The sequence below is a fragment of the Poecile atricapillus genome, chromosome Z (assembly GCF_030490865.1).
Source record: "Poecile atricapillus isolate bPoeAtr1 chromosome Z, bPoeAtr1.hap1, whole genome shotgun sequence".
Taxonomy (NCBI): domain Eukaryota; kingdom Metazoa; phylum Chordata; class Aves; order Passeriformes; family Paridae; genus Poecile; species Poecile atricapillus.
In genome coordinates, this window is record NC_081289.1 from 28,036,879 (window position 1) to 28,052,196 (window position 15,318).

Here is a 15,318-nt window from a genome sequence, read left to right on the forward strand (position 1 = left end):
ACACTCTTCTGTGAACAGCAACAACTCAAGACCTTATTTTATAAAAAGAAACTTGCCATTCCAGATTTGTGAGATGAGCGAGGGAACGCAGTCCTGTTTGTGTACCTCGTGTGACTGGCTAGTCAGTTCCCCTCAGCTTTTCTGAGATTCAGTGGCTGAGGGCAGCACAGGAAGACGGCAGTCACACAGTCGACTTCTCAGGGACACTGAGAAATATGTAACTCATTAAGAATTCATCTCTCTGAATCGTTACTGCTCACTCACCGCCATGGAAAAAAACCCGAAAATATCTTTTAAGATGGAAGAAGTTTGTGCTACTGCAGTGCTCGCCAGAATCTACAGATGCTCCACAGAAGAGACCTTTGTTCTTGAGAGAGTAGCAAATTCCACATACACAGAATATGGCTGGAAAATGCTTCAGTAAACACGGGACAAATTCTCTCACCTACCACTTTAGAATCACGCAGGGGAACGACAAACCCCTGCAACCTCTTAGACAAGCAACTCAGCAGTGAAGGCTGACATGTTTTTCCACCACAAGCCATCTCTCCGTGGGTGCCCGCCGTAACACACATTCACAAGGACGACATGGGTGTCTGGGAGGCCTGATAAAGGGAGAGGGGGTTGGTTGTTTCCAGTTATGCCTTTCACACCATAATAAAGCTGACAAACGGCACCTGCTAGAGAGCCCAGCCAATTCCAGTAGCTCTAGAATATTTATTTATTGAGGAATAAACACTGAACACGGCAGTCCCGTCTCAGCCCTTCCCTCCCGGCTGCTGAGGCAGTCTGAAGCCCACCAGTCCGGCGACCTCCTGGGGCGAGCGCTCGCCCCTGCCGTGGTACTCGCGGTGCAGGGCCTCGTGCTCCCGGACGCTGCGGAGCAGGCACAGGTAGGTGGCGGCCTGGAAGTGCAGCTCCTGCTGGGCCCGGCACAGCTTCTCGCTGGTCACCTGCGGGGAGCGGCGGTCAGGGCGGCCCCGAGGCCTCGCCAAGCCCCGGGGGCTGCCCGGTCAGGGGTGGGTAGGGGAAGCCCGCGCGTACCCGGTGCGCGCGGAAGGCCGCGAGCACGTGGCGATAGGCGGGACTGTCGCGATAGGAGCGGCCGGCGGCGTGGCGCAGCTCGCGCAGGAGCGCGCGCAGGGTGCGCAGCGGGGCTCCCAGCGCCGCCATCTTCCCACCCGCGCGCGGGCCCGCCGGCCAATCGAGCGCCGCCGCCGGGCCTCGCCCTCGCGCCCCGGCAGTGCGGGCAGTCGAGCGCCGAGCGAACGATCGCCTCCTCCTACTCTCCGGCGCCTTCCCCCGCCATTGCCATCAGCGCCGGGCCCGCCCTACGCCTCGCGCTGGGCTCTATGCTTTGTCGCCGGCCTGTGGTAACGGAGCCGGAGCACCGGGAGCCCTCCGAGAGGCGCATCATACGGCGGGATACCGAGCTGGGCCGCGGGCGCGTGCCCGCGAGTTTCTGGGGTCTCTTTGTATAAAAGGGGCTTCGGGTCCCGCCGGAGCCAGAAGGGGACGCCCAAGAAGCAGCTTTAGGAGCCGCAGACCCGAAGCAGCTGGCGGCTCACAGGCACGCGGAGAGGCGGTGCGGCTCGAGTGCAAAAAAATTACCCACCCCAGATGGGACTCGAACCCACAATCCCTGGCTTAGGAGGCCAATGCCTTATCCATTAGGCCACTGGGGCTGCCGCGAGAGCGGGGTGGCTCTGTGCTTACTTATCCCTTGTCCCCGCCCCCTTTCCTTTTATGGCGTGTGTCGGAGGCCGGTGATTGGGCAGCGCCGCCCGGCGCGGCTGCCGCGCGGCCCCCTGGGAGCCGGGGCCGGGCCGGGGTGCGGTCCCTGCGGGGCGTTGCGAGGCTGCGCCTCAGCACAGCGCGGTGTGTCCGCAGGGGAGCACTCCCTTCTGTACCCACCCTTTGGCGGTTTCGAAACGCTGGTCCTTGCACACAGTGTTACCCTTGCCCGGGTAGCTGGAGGCCCCCACCCTCAAAGCAGAAAAACCGGACAAAATACCCCAAGAGGGCCAACCCTTCAAGTGAAACCTTGTCCCATTTTTGTTTTTGTGAGAAATCACAGACACAGGGCTAATATGTACATTCCTCTTTATTTAATACAGCACAGACACGTGACACATAAAAAAACAGAAAAGTACACTCATGAAAAAGCCTGTCGCAGTCAGGGACAGGGAACAGCTACGCCAAATTGAGTAAGGCTCCTACTGCAGAACGGGGGTCTGCTGGCAAGGGTGGATCCCAGAGCAAAGTCTGCTGCCAAAGAAAGCTTGCGCTCCTTTCAGGAAAGCAGAAAAGGGCAAGTCCCTTCCGGAACAGGTGAAGGCAGCGTTATCTGCAAGGTTCACAGGATACGAACCCCATAACCGTGTGTGGATCAGAGCACTGATAAAATGAAATGCTCTCCAGTTATTTTCACAGAGGGCCAATAGTCCTGACCTCTGAAAGCATTGGATTGCTCAGGGATAGGAAACCTGAGTACCTGGAAGGAGTGAAAACGTCAAGTAGTCACCCAGAAGAGAGTTAAAATTAGCCTCCCTGACAGGGCTCTGCTAGCCACAACTGGGAATGTGCAGGGAGGGAAGTAACCGGCTTCCCAACTAACAAAAGACTAACAGCCATTAAACTGACCAGGACAATATACGCATTTGGAACTGACGCAGGCTTTTGAGGCAGCAGCTTCTTCCTTTTCCTGCTTCAGTTCAGGATGGAGATAAAGCAGGCACCAGTTCCTCTCGCAAAGAGCCTTACACACTTTTAAAAAATTAAAATACAAAAAAGGGAGACAGGTGTATTTACAAAATCCATGGCTGGTACAGTACATCATTTTTAAGACACACTAAATGCTACAATCTTTCAGGTCCTGAGATTATTACAAAAAAAGAAACCAACAAACAAACAAACAAAAAAACAAACCCCAAAACAAAACAAAAACATACCCCAACAACTCAAAACTTGTGTTCAGGTCCAGTTTTAAAAGGAGAGAGGAAAGAAACCACACATTTAAAACACAGTATCCCTTGAAGTTACTGGAACACACCTCCCTAAAAAATCCAAATTAAAGTGGTGCTTGCCACCCAAATGTAGCTGCGTTTGGTTGTTCAGGCTTGCAGTCACAAGAAGGGAGCATTTCATGGGGCAGTTTCCCTGGAGAGCTCATCAGGTAAGCACAAGGCTGTTGGGATCCTCTCTCCATCCCTAAGCCCCTATGATCCGGAACACGCGAGTGTTAAAAGGAGGAAGGTGACCTTGTACAAATTCATGCTGGGCTGAGTAAAGCATCACAGGAATCACCAACTCGAACAGGTTAGCCATCTTATAGTAACTGTGCTCTCCTCTGTTTGAAGCCAAGGAATGCAAAGAATTCTAGCTGTGATTTAACACGAATTAGTTACAAATTAATTATGAATTAATTAGTTACGAAACAAAAAAAACTCCTCCAACTTTTTTGTTCTGAGCTCCCCACTGAAAGGCAGCAAAGCAGTTTCTCCTTCATCGTCTGGGGAATCACAGCGAGTTAGGTAGAATTAAATTGGCTATATCCAAACTTGCTAAAATATATATATATTAAAAGTGACACCAAACAAAGGACATGGAGGCCAAACTGCTGTTGAGGGGATGATCCCCACTGCCATTAGCTGTGCAGGGCACTCTTCTTCACTGACCCTCTTTTATCAGGCAGGCCTAAAGGGACTTGTACCCACACTTGTTTTTTTTTCCCCAATGAAGTATTCTGAACATAGAGATTTTGTATCATCAGAAGTTATCATCACAGATGCCCTTTTATTACAAACACCTGACCTTAAACTAGAGAATGGGAACTTTTTAAGGATTACTCATTAAATGCTTCTAACTCTCAGTAAAAGACTACAAGAGACAAACCACATTAACAAGGATACTAGTTTAACTGCTAAAATATAGCACTCCTCAGTAGACTTTTGGGGGGTAAAAAGCAGTAGTTAATTTTGTTGCTTTTTTTTTTAACAGTAGTCCAAAAATAAAATTTCTCCATCTACTTCCAGTACAGATCTTGATAACTATGCAAGAACATGGTACTAATTGCTACATGATGGAATCACCGGCAATAAAACACACACTACAGTTCTCATCTCTGAGCTAAATTGTTATTTGTAGTTACATACAACAAGACTAAAAGACCAGTGAGAAATACCTGGGGACTGTGATTTAGTTTTTATTTAGCTGGTAACTCCCCTTGTTTAGAAGCAACTTCATTTCAGTGAGAAATTAACTTAATTCACTTCTGATGCTGGAAAGAAACCTGGGATGTCTCATGAATTTCTTCCCAAATCCAATCTGTACATTAAAAAATATTTCTGCAGCTTCTTAATCCAATTGTGAGAGCTGAATATTCTAAAAAACTCTCAGACTAAAACCTGTCACAAGAAGTGATTTTAACTTCCCTCTCAAGCAACTTCATGACACTTGACACTACATGTTGCACCAGTGAAAGGGTTTCTTTTTTAAAATACAATTTTTTTTTCATCTTAGCAAAAAGTTCTGCACTACAGACATTCAAAAATACTCCATTTTCTTTGGGTAAAATTTCAATGTGTTAGGGGTAGCTGGGGAAAGGAATGCATGTAACACTGAAACACATAAATACTTATCTGCATAGTTGATATTAGTGACTATTAAACTAAGGCCTTATCTGGAAAAAGCTGAGAACACAAGAAAGTTTCTTCCCTCACTCTGGTGAAATCTGCTAGGTCTCATTGAAGCTCTGTCTGCCTCAGCAACTGCTCAGTTTGGCCTGTGATAGTGACATCTCCTGACTAGTTTTGGTGGATTCTCTCCCACTCTTTTTCTCTTGGTAATAGACAGTAGCAAATACGACTACTGATAAAATGCATCTGCACACATTGCTAGGAAGAAACAAAAAAATCCTTTTAGCATTGTGCATGACAGGAGCCAAACGTAATGTACACTGCTTGGCTGGGATTAGTTCACCATAACGAAAACCTTAGCAGCTAATGGTTATTGTTTAAGCAGGAGATGACAGCAATGGAAGAGACCGAAATACACTTCTAGATACAAAACATGATGGTAGTTGGGGTAGAACTACAGCTGTCAAAAATAGCTACAAAATACAGGCCTATATCCTTGACTACTGACAAGATTAGCACAGTTTTACTTAACATTGTGCAAATACAGTTGCAGGGAATCTTTGTACTTCCCCAGTTTTGGGCCAGTTCCAGGCCAGGTTGATCTCTCAGCATAACTCACAGCAGCACCAGGGCTTTCTAGAGCCCCAAAAGGCTATTACAGCAGCAAGGGATCACTGCATCATAGAAAAAGGATGATGAAGCCTCACCAGAAGTTTCTATAAACAAAGCATTCCCCTACACAACAGTTATCTTTCCAGTGGCCTGGCAAGCATACTTCTGGCTGCTTATTTTGGCAGTGATTTCTTAAGCAGTAGACGGAGTTTACAACAGTTGCATTTGTTAAAGGCTGCAACAGTCAGCCATCATCACCAGCTGTAGATTCCTCATCCCACAGATCAGCCTAGGATGAAGAGCATGTATGTTCAAAAGGAATTAAACAATGTAATTGGTGGATGTGGTAAACTTCACTGAAGTAACTTCACTGATGCACTTAAGACAGATTAAGAAGCCCCCTCAACTACCACTCCAACTGGCTGAGCTACCAGCACTAGTCCTATCTTTGACTGGCACCATACGATTGGTAGGAGAAATCCTATTATGGCCTAATTCACGTAACAGATTAACCCAAACATGCAATGACAAGCCGAGAACTGAGTTAGGTTATTCTCTGCCACAGGAACATATTTGGTACCGTATTTTCTGTTTTCCACACTGGTTCTCCACCCATGAAACACTCCTCGTTCCATTCCAACTCTGTAAAATAAATGCTTTCTTTTCATATTGCAACTCAAAAATTAGATCTTCCCTTGGGGAAGCAGATCACAGAACTAGAACAGTCTGGTGATGCATATGCATGTTACCTTAAGTTTAGCACTTGGTCCACAAGTGAATTGCTAATTTCAGGTATTCATGTTTATAATAATCATAAGTTAGATAGATCCTGGCACAAAGCTGTTAAAATCACTAGATCATCTATTGCAGATACCTAATTCTGTCTGAGAACAAGGAAACAAGCACAGATACTGTTACTGTTTATCTGCAGCTAAGAACACATGAACTTACTATAGTAAGAGAAGAAACCACTAATGAAATCTCAAATTGAGAAGTACAACTCGAAAAGTATGTCATGGTGAGTGACTTAGGCAGCATGTGAAGCATAGCTAGCTTTAAACTCAATTAGCAGCGGCACTCTTGGCAGGTTCTACTAAATTCCTTCTTACATAGGATGTATGGTGGAAAGCGACAACTTTGGTAAATATGAGAATCCTTGCAGTAACTGGTATCAAACAGATGTGACCAGCTGCACATAAGATTCTCATAGTTAATCTCAATTCAAATATGTTGGAAGCTGCTATTTTAACTTTATTTAACCCCCAGCTCCTTGGGCTGTCAGCCACACATCTCTGCCTCAGACTCGGTCATTGTGTGAAGCAGTCCAGTAATTGATAAGGTTGCCAAACAGGGCCCATAATGTTTTACTCATGACCTAATTATGAAACAAATTCAAAACCTTCAGAGAAAAATGCAAGAAGTTTCATTCCCATTAGCCACTTCCTTTCTCTCATGCACCTTTATGCACACTCATGCACACACTCTTTTATTGTACTGCCATCTTTGCACAAACGTTCAACTTTGAAGTAGCATTTAACAGAGCCAGGAGAATGGAGAAGGATGAACAGCTTTCAGGAATATTGCTTGTGTGTGTGTGCACGTGTGTGCGTGTGAGAGAGAATGCACAAGCACACAGAACCAATGCCACAGTACAGCAGCTATGAAGTTACACATATTATACACACTTGGTTTTGTTTTTTTTTTTTTTACAAAAGGGAAAAAAAATAGTGTAACAGCATAAAGCCATCTTGGCAAGCTTAAGATTTTCCACCAAAATGCTTCCCAGCACTTCAGGATCTCTGAGAAAAGTTTAAAGAGGGTAGGGAAACAAAATTAAAAAAAAAAAAGGCACTTAAAAAAAGGACAAAGGCCTGAATCAAGTAAGTCATGAAAGGTAACAGCCATTTCACCAGAGCTTGGACCAATCAAAGTCTACCAACCTTTTTTAAAATTTCTATAAAATTAAAATTGCATAAAGTGTTAATTAATCCGTTGTTTACCTAATGCTTTAACCTTCTGGTTTCATTTTATGAAAAAAAACCAAACAAAACCAAAACAAGTAACAAGCCCAAACAAAAAAACAAGTGTCCCTTTAATGATTTTTCCCCCCAGTTCAGCAAAAGATGAAAGTTAGGTATGGGAGGAAGCCTTCCACAGTTTGGCTTGCCTGTAGGTTTTTCCTGCAATGCCATCTTCAAAAAAATCCAGAACAAAAGCAGAAGAGGGACCACTGTGCTTTCACCAATTCACTCAAAAACAAACAAATAAAAAAATTAAACCAAAAAACCCATCAACCCAAACACCCGAATGATTCTAATCCAACTGTGGGCAAAAGCTAATCAAAAGAAAACAAAAAAAAATCTGTAAACTAGATTAAAAATCTTCTAATAAATACAGCCAAAAGTTCATTTTACGAATGTAGCAGCAAATGTGATAAAGTTAGTTGGAGTCCAGCGTGACTCCCAGAGGGTTACTGGTTCGCACAACTGATGGCAGCTTGGGAGAGTTGCAGAGTTCTTTGTTTTCATGTCCTCAAGTGTCTTGCACCAAGTGGAGAAGGAGTGTGGAGGAAGGGTCAGGTGATGGGACTGCAGGAAGGAACAGGCTTTTAGCACCTGTTCCACCCCTAAATCCGTGCATCAGACAACTTTGATCTTATTGAAACACAAAGCAGAACCCAAGTAATTAAAAGTTACTTCTGATTAGCAGAAAACAGATGTGAAACCCACAGCATCCGCACTTGTGACTCAGTTGATCAGCATTTAGACATGTTTCTCAAATCAACAGAGAAGGCTGGACAAAGTGACTTAGGCCATTTGTGTCTTGGAATGGGAGAACACTGCAGTTATAGTCCAAGGTATCAGGAAACTCTGCAGCCTGTTTTTCATTTAGCCTGCCTTCTTTCTTTGCAAGAGTCTCTAATGATGTAAAATAGCTACCATGGTTTTTGGGACTTTGGATCACGTAGCAGGGAATACTACCCAGACAGTTTCAACATCTAAAACCTATGTTTGAAGTTATTGCTTGCATTTGTTTGGGGCTTTCAGAGAGCTTGACACATTAGCTCATATACAGTCCCCAAACCAAGTTCAGCCCTGCTGCCTGGAAAAGACAGCTTTGCTTGGCTTTCTTATTGCTTGTGAATACTGAGGGTTTATTTAGTATGTACAACTACAGTTTATTTATTAACAAAGGCCCTTAAAAAGTAGTAAAAACCTGGGCAGGGGGTGAGGCGGAGGGGAAATGTCTTCAGAAGAGCTGCTGTGCAGAAAGTAGTAAAACATTAACCTAATTTTGCATTTGAATGTTGCAGTAATCTTCCCCATCCTGTCTATGCTACCTGCAAAGGTCTCTAGGAACCACCTTTTTATTTCCTTTGATTTGGCCTTGCTAGGTTTAACCAGGGAGAATAGAAAACAGCAAGTAAAGGATCCCCCACCCCCAATGTGGTTCATTCAAATTCACTCAGGAGAGTAATAACTAACAGGAGTGTGATGACTGAGAACAGTTACCTGCTGCGGGGGGGGGGAGGGTTGTTTGAACTGATGTCACAAACAATGTATGGTCATCTTTATTTTCATCATCCTAGTATCTATTTCCACAATAAGTATTAGTTTACTTGTTTCCCAAGACTGAGAAGCTCAATAGGACACAGAGGCAGGACTATTCCTACCCTCAAGATTTAGAGAGAATACTCTTCAACTGAAGATGAAGCATACTTCCAGGAAGAAAGGAATATTGAAAGGGAATTTGTGCTGTAGTTATAAAGGACTCCAAGTCTCCCAGTCTAAAATTTCAGTAAGTATGAAGACAAAAGATGACAATTTGAATGGGATGCCTTGATGAGGAAAACACAGAAGAGGTAGAACTCTCTTAGGACAGGGTCCTTTAAATATATTGCTGCCCAATGGCTTACTGCTGCAACTCCCTTAGCTACATGCATCATTGAAGTTCTCAGGTTTGACACAGTTCAGACAATTAACATCCTGCCAGAACTGTTAGGCCTCAAAAAACAAAAGTTGGCTTCCTTCAACCCTTCCTGAAAAAAAGAAAAAAATATCAGATGAAGCTTGCACTCTAAATAGCTTATGGTATTTTGACAGAATTCGTGCAGTATTAATGCCAGGGTCTCCATAGCTGTATGTGTTTCAACTCTAAACCAGGATGGAGATGCAAGCTTATCTGATCAACACACCATATACAAAACATTAGCGCCAGCTAAAAAGCATTTAATTGGCAGATGCTGTGGAGTGAAACTTATGAACTAATGGATCTTAAACCAATCTGTCTTTCACAGAAGTGTTGTGCAAAAACATTTATTGCTGAGCTCAACCCAACATTTTTATACTAAATACACAATATATATTATTTTAAATTTATGCATATATATTTATATAAAATTAAAATGAGCTCTAAATAGAAAAGAAATTGTTGCCTGATCTAAGAAAAATAAATCACATGTAAAAGAAACCTGCAAGCTCTAAGTTATCTAGCAAAAAACATTGAAGATTCATTATTCAGGGGTCAAAGTCTCTCTAAAAGGTGTGAGATAACCAGTAGTGTCTGGTTCAATCTCAAGTCAAACTACCAGAAAAACTATTTACTAAGAATTTCAGCATCTCTGGTCAAAGGAATGTTTCAGGGTTGAAGGAGAAGGGCATCATACTGGTTTATTTGCTCCTTTTCTTTATGACTTACTTAGTCATAAATAATTTTATATTTCTGCCATTCTCACCTTTTATCCGACAGCACAAGCAACTCAACACCAAAGTTCTGTCCTAGTGTCAAAAGTGCAACATGTGCCGGATGCTTCCTAATCTTACATGTGAACTGGTTGATGTATTGCTATCAAAGAAAAAAAAAACCAAAACAACAAAGCCAGCTCTGCAGTCTTGCGCTACCATGTAAAAAGAGTTCAGGTCAAACTCCCCAGGCCAGCAGGGGCTGGAAATGCTGGAGACAACCCATTCAGCCCCCAGAAGAGAAGGCACCTCTGGTCGCTTTTGAACGACTCTTCTTTGGCTAATGCCTGAAGCAGTATTAATTTGACTCTGGAATAGGTCACAATCAGCTTTCTTTAACTAGCAAATCAATATAATGCATGGCTTCTGGGAGGAGTAAGATAAAAGATGAAGCCTGAGAATGAGAAAAGAACTGGTTGTGGTTTATGAAAGACATGAATAGAGTATCTTTTCAGTAGCAAATAAGCACAAGATAAAAAGTTTAACAAAAGGAAATACTGAAACATTAGTGTGATTTAAAAATGTGGGAAAGAAATGCTAGTCTGACCAATAAAATATGGGTTTCTTTTCATGTGAATGAATTTTCATCCCCTTCCTCCCTTAAATAAGAACTTTTGTACTTAAAAAAATCCTGAAAATTAATCAAAACAAATAGTCTGTGTCTCACATATTGATGTACCAGGAGATCTGTTTTTGAAGACAATTCTCTATTGAGACTGCATACATCTGTAGGCTCCCTAAAGCCAAACAGCCTTCTAAAGCTGGATGAATGCCCATTATCGGAAACTGCTTTTGTCTAAAGGTTTAATTATAATGCAAAGTATCCCAGCACCATCTCTATTCTACATAACCTTTGGTCCACAACCGTATAGTACACTCAGGACCTACACATAATTTTACACTGGGCACTTTGGGCACTAAGGATGAATCCACCTTACGCAATGAATGGAGAAACCTATTCTAGCTCCTTTCACCATTTCCACTTTTCATTGGACTTCACCCAGAAACAAAATGTTGGTGCTGCTGTGGGTTTGACGATCAATTTCTTTTAAGAGCCAATCAGAGCAGATAAAAAAGGTTGTTTCTTTAGGCAATATCAAACTGTGACCAGTCTGCATGACCAGGAGGACCAGTCCTCCTTTTCCTTCTCTCTTTGATCAAGTATTGTTTTATTTTTCTTCTTCCTCTCACCACAGTGCTTAGGATCAGAATATGTAAACATTGACAGAAACAGCAGCCCTGTGACAATAAGCACTTTCCCAACTGGGCAGATTCTGTCAGCCAACCAGAACTGCTTCAGCTCCCTTGCTTGTCCAGAAGTCACTGGTTTTTCCGCTGTAACTTAGTGTCCCCTTTACTTTGGCCTCCATCTGTAGTTGAGAGACAGAAACAAAAGGGAAGAACAAAAGCATGAGTGAACTTTTGTTTTTGTAACTTACAGTAGGAGAGATGGGAATTTGGCAGCTTCAGCTTTAGCATCACCAAAAAGTATATTGTTTTTACTGGGTGGAAGACTTTGCATCTTCTCTGTAGTTCATTTATTAGAAATAGTGTTGTTGAAACCTGATGTATCAAGCTTCATACCAAAACACTGCCCAATTTTTTTGGTACTGAGAACTCTCAAATGAAGAATGCCCTCCAAGCCGCTGCCACCTTTCCCATTCCTTCTCCTGGCCTCCAGAAAGCACACTATGAGTGACAAAGGTGTACACACTAAACTGTGTATTCTAAAGCTTTCTGAAAATTTTCCTGCTCTAAGTCTTACAAACAGAAAAATAAAATCTACTGCTTCAAGTTTCTCTTTTCAATCAAAATATGCAACCCCTATCAAGCATAAAATTCCCAAGGAAAGCAGATATTCCATTAAGAAACCATCCCATCATTCACATGTGAATATACTCTTAGAAGAAACATGAAAAAAGCTTTTAGCTTGAAGGTCAGTTCTTCCTTCAGAGGGGAAATGAAAATTTTTAGTGGAAAAACTTTATGTGCCTATAAACAATCATGTTAGTGTCCAGCAAGTACTATTCATTTTTTCCCCACCAGCTGAATTTGTACACTTCAGTTTCTAGAATTGCTGCAGTTAAGTATTGGAATTTTTGAAATTTTTTTGTTCCTGACATTGAAGAAAAGTAGAGGAAAAAAAAATCATTCAGGTTCCAATAATATTGCTACAATAAAGTTCTGCCAGCTGCTCCCAAAGTTTGTCTCTATGTTATGTCTTCTCTAAACTAAGCACTGGTTTTATACATTATATTTCAGTCTAAGGCAGAAATCTGACTTTTAAGTTAAGTTAAAAGTAAGTAATAAGAAATATATCATATCTTTACCTGTGTAAGCTTGCTGCAAGTGAGCAGGCAGAGGTGAGTGAGACAGCGTTGCTGCATGCTGAGCACCTGGCTGTAAACCCTTCAGTAAGTCTGGGGGGGGAAATAAGGAGAACAAAGATAAAAAAATAAATCTTAAGGAGAAAGGCAGTTTCCGTGAAATGAGTTTTTGTAGTGTAGCTGTAGTAGCAGGCTTATCTCCAAAATAAAGAATAAATACCTAATAGCATTCTGATGGCTGGAATAAGTCGACAGAGACAAACCTATTCAAATACAATTAGTCAAAAGTTAGAGCAAGGAACATGCCTTACTACTGGGATGCAATTCTTCATATCATTTTGTTTGGAAGAAAAACCAATATTTTACATGGCTTAAGAATGTAAATACCTTCTTTATAAGCAATCATAAAAAGTAAATGCCATCTTGGTTGATAATTCTTCATAAGAGAGCTGTTTGATATCTGAGATTGAGTTATGGCTACTTTTAGGAATCACCATATTAAGCCTCTTATTTCAACTCTGACATTTGAAGACTTTTTTCTAAAACTAAGGTATTAGAAGTTAACCCAAAAAAAGTACATTCAAAACTAAACATATACTGTGACTATAACAATGAAGTTAAGCTTATCAAAGGTGATTTATATCACTTAGGTAATTATGTAAAGAAAGTTTTTATCCATGAAGGAATGCCATTTACAGTCCTGTAGGGATTTTCATGAACCAAATCTGAGTGTCTCAGGACTTTATTGCTTCCCTACTCAATTTCCATTTTAAGGACACATCTTTCCTTATAGCACAGTGCCATAATTCCACTCACTCTGAGTTAGGTTGTGGTGGAAAGCCGCTGAGGTAGATCCCGAGGTGGTTGTCGCTCCAGCTGTGTCTGTCCCAAAGCCAAGCAGCTCCAAGGGAAACTGGAAGGGCACAGTCACAGGAACAAGGCCACCCAGCATCCCAAAAGGAGTTAATGGTGCAGACGTCACGTTCTGACTGGTTACAGACAGGGGTGATGCCATGAGAGTCAGAGGTGAGGCATTAGCCAGTAACGATGCTCCTGCTGTTGACTATGCAACAAAAAAAAAAGAAAAAAAAGAGCGGTACTTCAAGATTTTTAAATATTTTAATTGTATTCTTCAAGGGTATAAAAATCAACTATTCCTTGTTAAGTGTTGCTCTGTTGAGAAGTATATTCAACTATTAATGAATATCCACTTATCCACCTAGGAAGCCTTCCCAGTGTTCATTTGCTAAGCAAGCACAGTTATATTGCAGATTCAGACATAAGAGTATGCTTCATCTATCATGTTTTTCTCATTAGCCTTACAGGTAATTTCCTTGATCTCCTTTCTAATTATGCACTGGTCTACAGTCACAATGTAATGCAATATCCTCTATTAGATTAATAATATGAAATTATCCAATGTAGAGCTGAAGTTCTTTAGAAGTACAGTATTACACCTCCCCCCTTTCCAAATCTGGGTCTTAACATTATTTCTAAAGAGGCTGCAGAGAAACAATGAATTCTGAAAATTAAGATTCATATGTAAGGATCCCCAAACTTAAGAAGTCAGGTTAGCAAAATGCATGCATACACACATACATACGTATGTAGAGGTGTGCTTGTTAATGTTAGAGGAAAAGGAAAAAAGCAAAGGAAAATAATCTCTTCACTCTAAATGTCAAAATTAAGTTAAATTCACTGCAGTTTTAAAATTAAAATGCAAGATTAGTCAGAACATTTTAGCTACAACAGCTCCCAAATCGCATTAACTCCTGTAACATTATATCAGCTCATTATTGACACTTTCTTTCACTACATATACAGTAATTTCATATGCTAATGGTAAGTTCTCTAATTATCTACTACAAAACAGTTAGTATAGAAATCACTTTGAACCAGACTCAACTCAGATATTGCAGTTATTTGAATTAAAAAGACTCAGACAGAATAGGATTTCAAATCTGTGCATTTTTACAAGCCTCCAACTAAACCCAAGACTTAAAATTATTTTAATAAACACATGAGCTTAAAATGAAAATGACATTTCACTGAATTCTGTAGTAACAACTTACAGGAAAAGCAAAGTGATGAAATCTCCTAGCATGGATAAAGTTTTTATTACCAGTTTTGGTCTTAAGATGTTCCGATGAAAGCAGCTAAAGAAAGGACAGTTGCTTATGAAATGAAATGAAAATGAATGAAAAGTATCATAATACTATTAATCTCTTGTGCCTTTAAAAGTACTAATTTCATAATAAGCTTATGTATAAAAAAATGACAACTGTTCATTGCTTATGTAATCTAGTAAAGGGCAAAAAAATAAAAGCCATACAGTAATGTTTTGCAACTGTGAATTTGTAAAATGCCTGAAAACAGAAACTTTGTAAAGTGCTCTGCCAAGATCTTGCTTGCTTACTCAAAAAGGAGGAGAGTACAGTGAAGAAAAGAGCCACAGATCATGCCCTAAAGGAACTGCAGTTCACATGTTTCTATTTCACTCTTGTACATGAGTTCTTAAAAGAACTGGTCATGTAGATCTGAGTCATTCAGATCCTTAGAAGTCTAAGCCAGCTTCTGCTCGAGTACTAATGGTAGGTAGATCTTTTTAAGGGAATTACACATGTACTCTTTGGCTTTGTGTCCTTAAGATGTAACTTTCTGTGAGGATTCAGCAGGTATAAACTTGTATTCTGGTAGATAATTGTGTCAATCAGAAGTGGAAAGGAGGGAAACAATTCTTGGAAGCTTCCTAGTTAAGAAAACCTTTATTATCACATTAAATAATCTAGTTTCATCTTTAATGTAAGTAGACCAGAATATTAAAATAAGCAATGCAGGTACCATTCTCATCTTCTAATAACATCTCAAATAGGAATTAAATCCCTAAGGCTTTAAAGGAAAGGAGTTTCAGTCTTATGTGAAGTTTTAAGAGGAGTAACTAAGTTCTTAGTACATTGTACCTAACAACTAGTCTGGAACTGATGTCAGTTCAGCAGCCTT

The 15,318-nt window shown here is 41.3% G+C and overlaps 2 protein-coding genes and 1 non-coding gene across 5 annotated transcripts in view; all 3 read right to left on the reverse strand.

Moving 5' to 3' along the window:
* Window positions 1–681: 681 nt before the first annotated feature.
* Window positions 682–1,250, reverse strand: LOC131592593 (protein FMC1 homolog). Its single transcript, XM_058864194.1, has 2 exons — window positions 1,045–1,250; window positions 682–953 (listed from the first exon to the last, which is right to left on the reverse strand). The coding sequence occupies exons 1-2, from the start codon at window positions 1,171–1,173 to the stop codon at window positions 759–761; spliced, it is 324 nt and encodes a 107-aa protein (XP_058720177.1). The 5' UTR covers window positions 1,174–1,250; the 3' UTR covers window positions 682–758.
* Window positions 1,251–1,612: 362 nt separating this feature from the next.
* Window positions 1,613–1,685, reverse strand: TRNAR-CCU (transfer RNA arginine (anticodon CCU)). The gene has a single exon. It is a non-coding gene; the product is annotated as a tRNA-Arg (tRNA).
* A 7,520-nt stretch (window positions 1,686–9,205) lies between these two features.
* Window positions 9,206–15,318, reverse strand: part of LOC131592581 (ubinuclein-2-like) — a 44,716-nt gene continuing 38,603 nt past the window's right edge. For 2 of the 3 annotated variants that reach the window (XM_058864165.1, XM_058864163.1), the window contains exons 15-18: window positions 14,391–14,474; window positions 13,135–13,381; window positions 12,322–12,411; window positions 9,206–11,361 (exon numbers count right to left, since the gene is read on the reverse strand). In XM_058864165.1, coding sequence (XP_058720148.1) covers window positions 11,312–11,361; window positions 12,322–12,411; window positions 13,135–13,381; window positions 14,391–14,474 — 471 coding nt within the window. In that variant the 3' untranslated portion in view covers window positions 9,206–11,311. The remainder of the gene's footprint in view (window positions 11,362–12,321; window positions 12,412–13,134; window positions 13,382–14,390; window positions 14,475–15,318) is intronic. The other variant, XM_058864166.1, reaches the window with a different exon arrangement.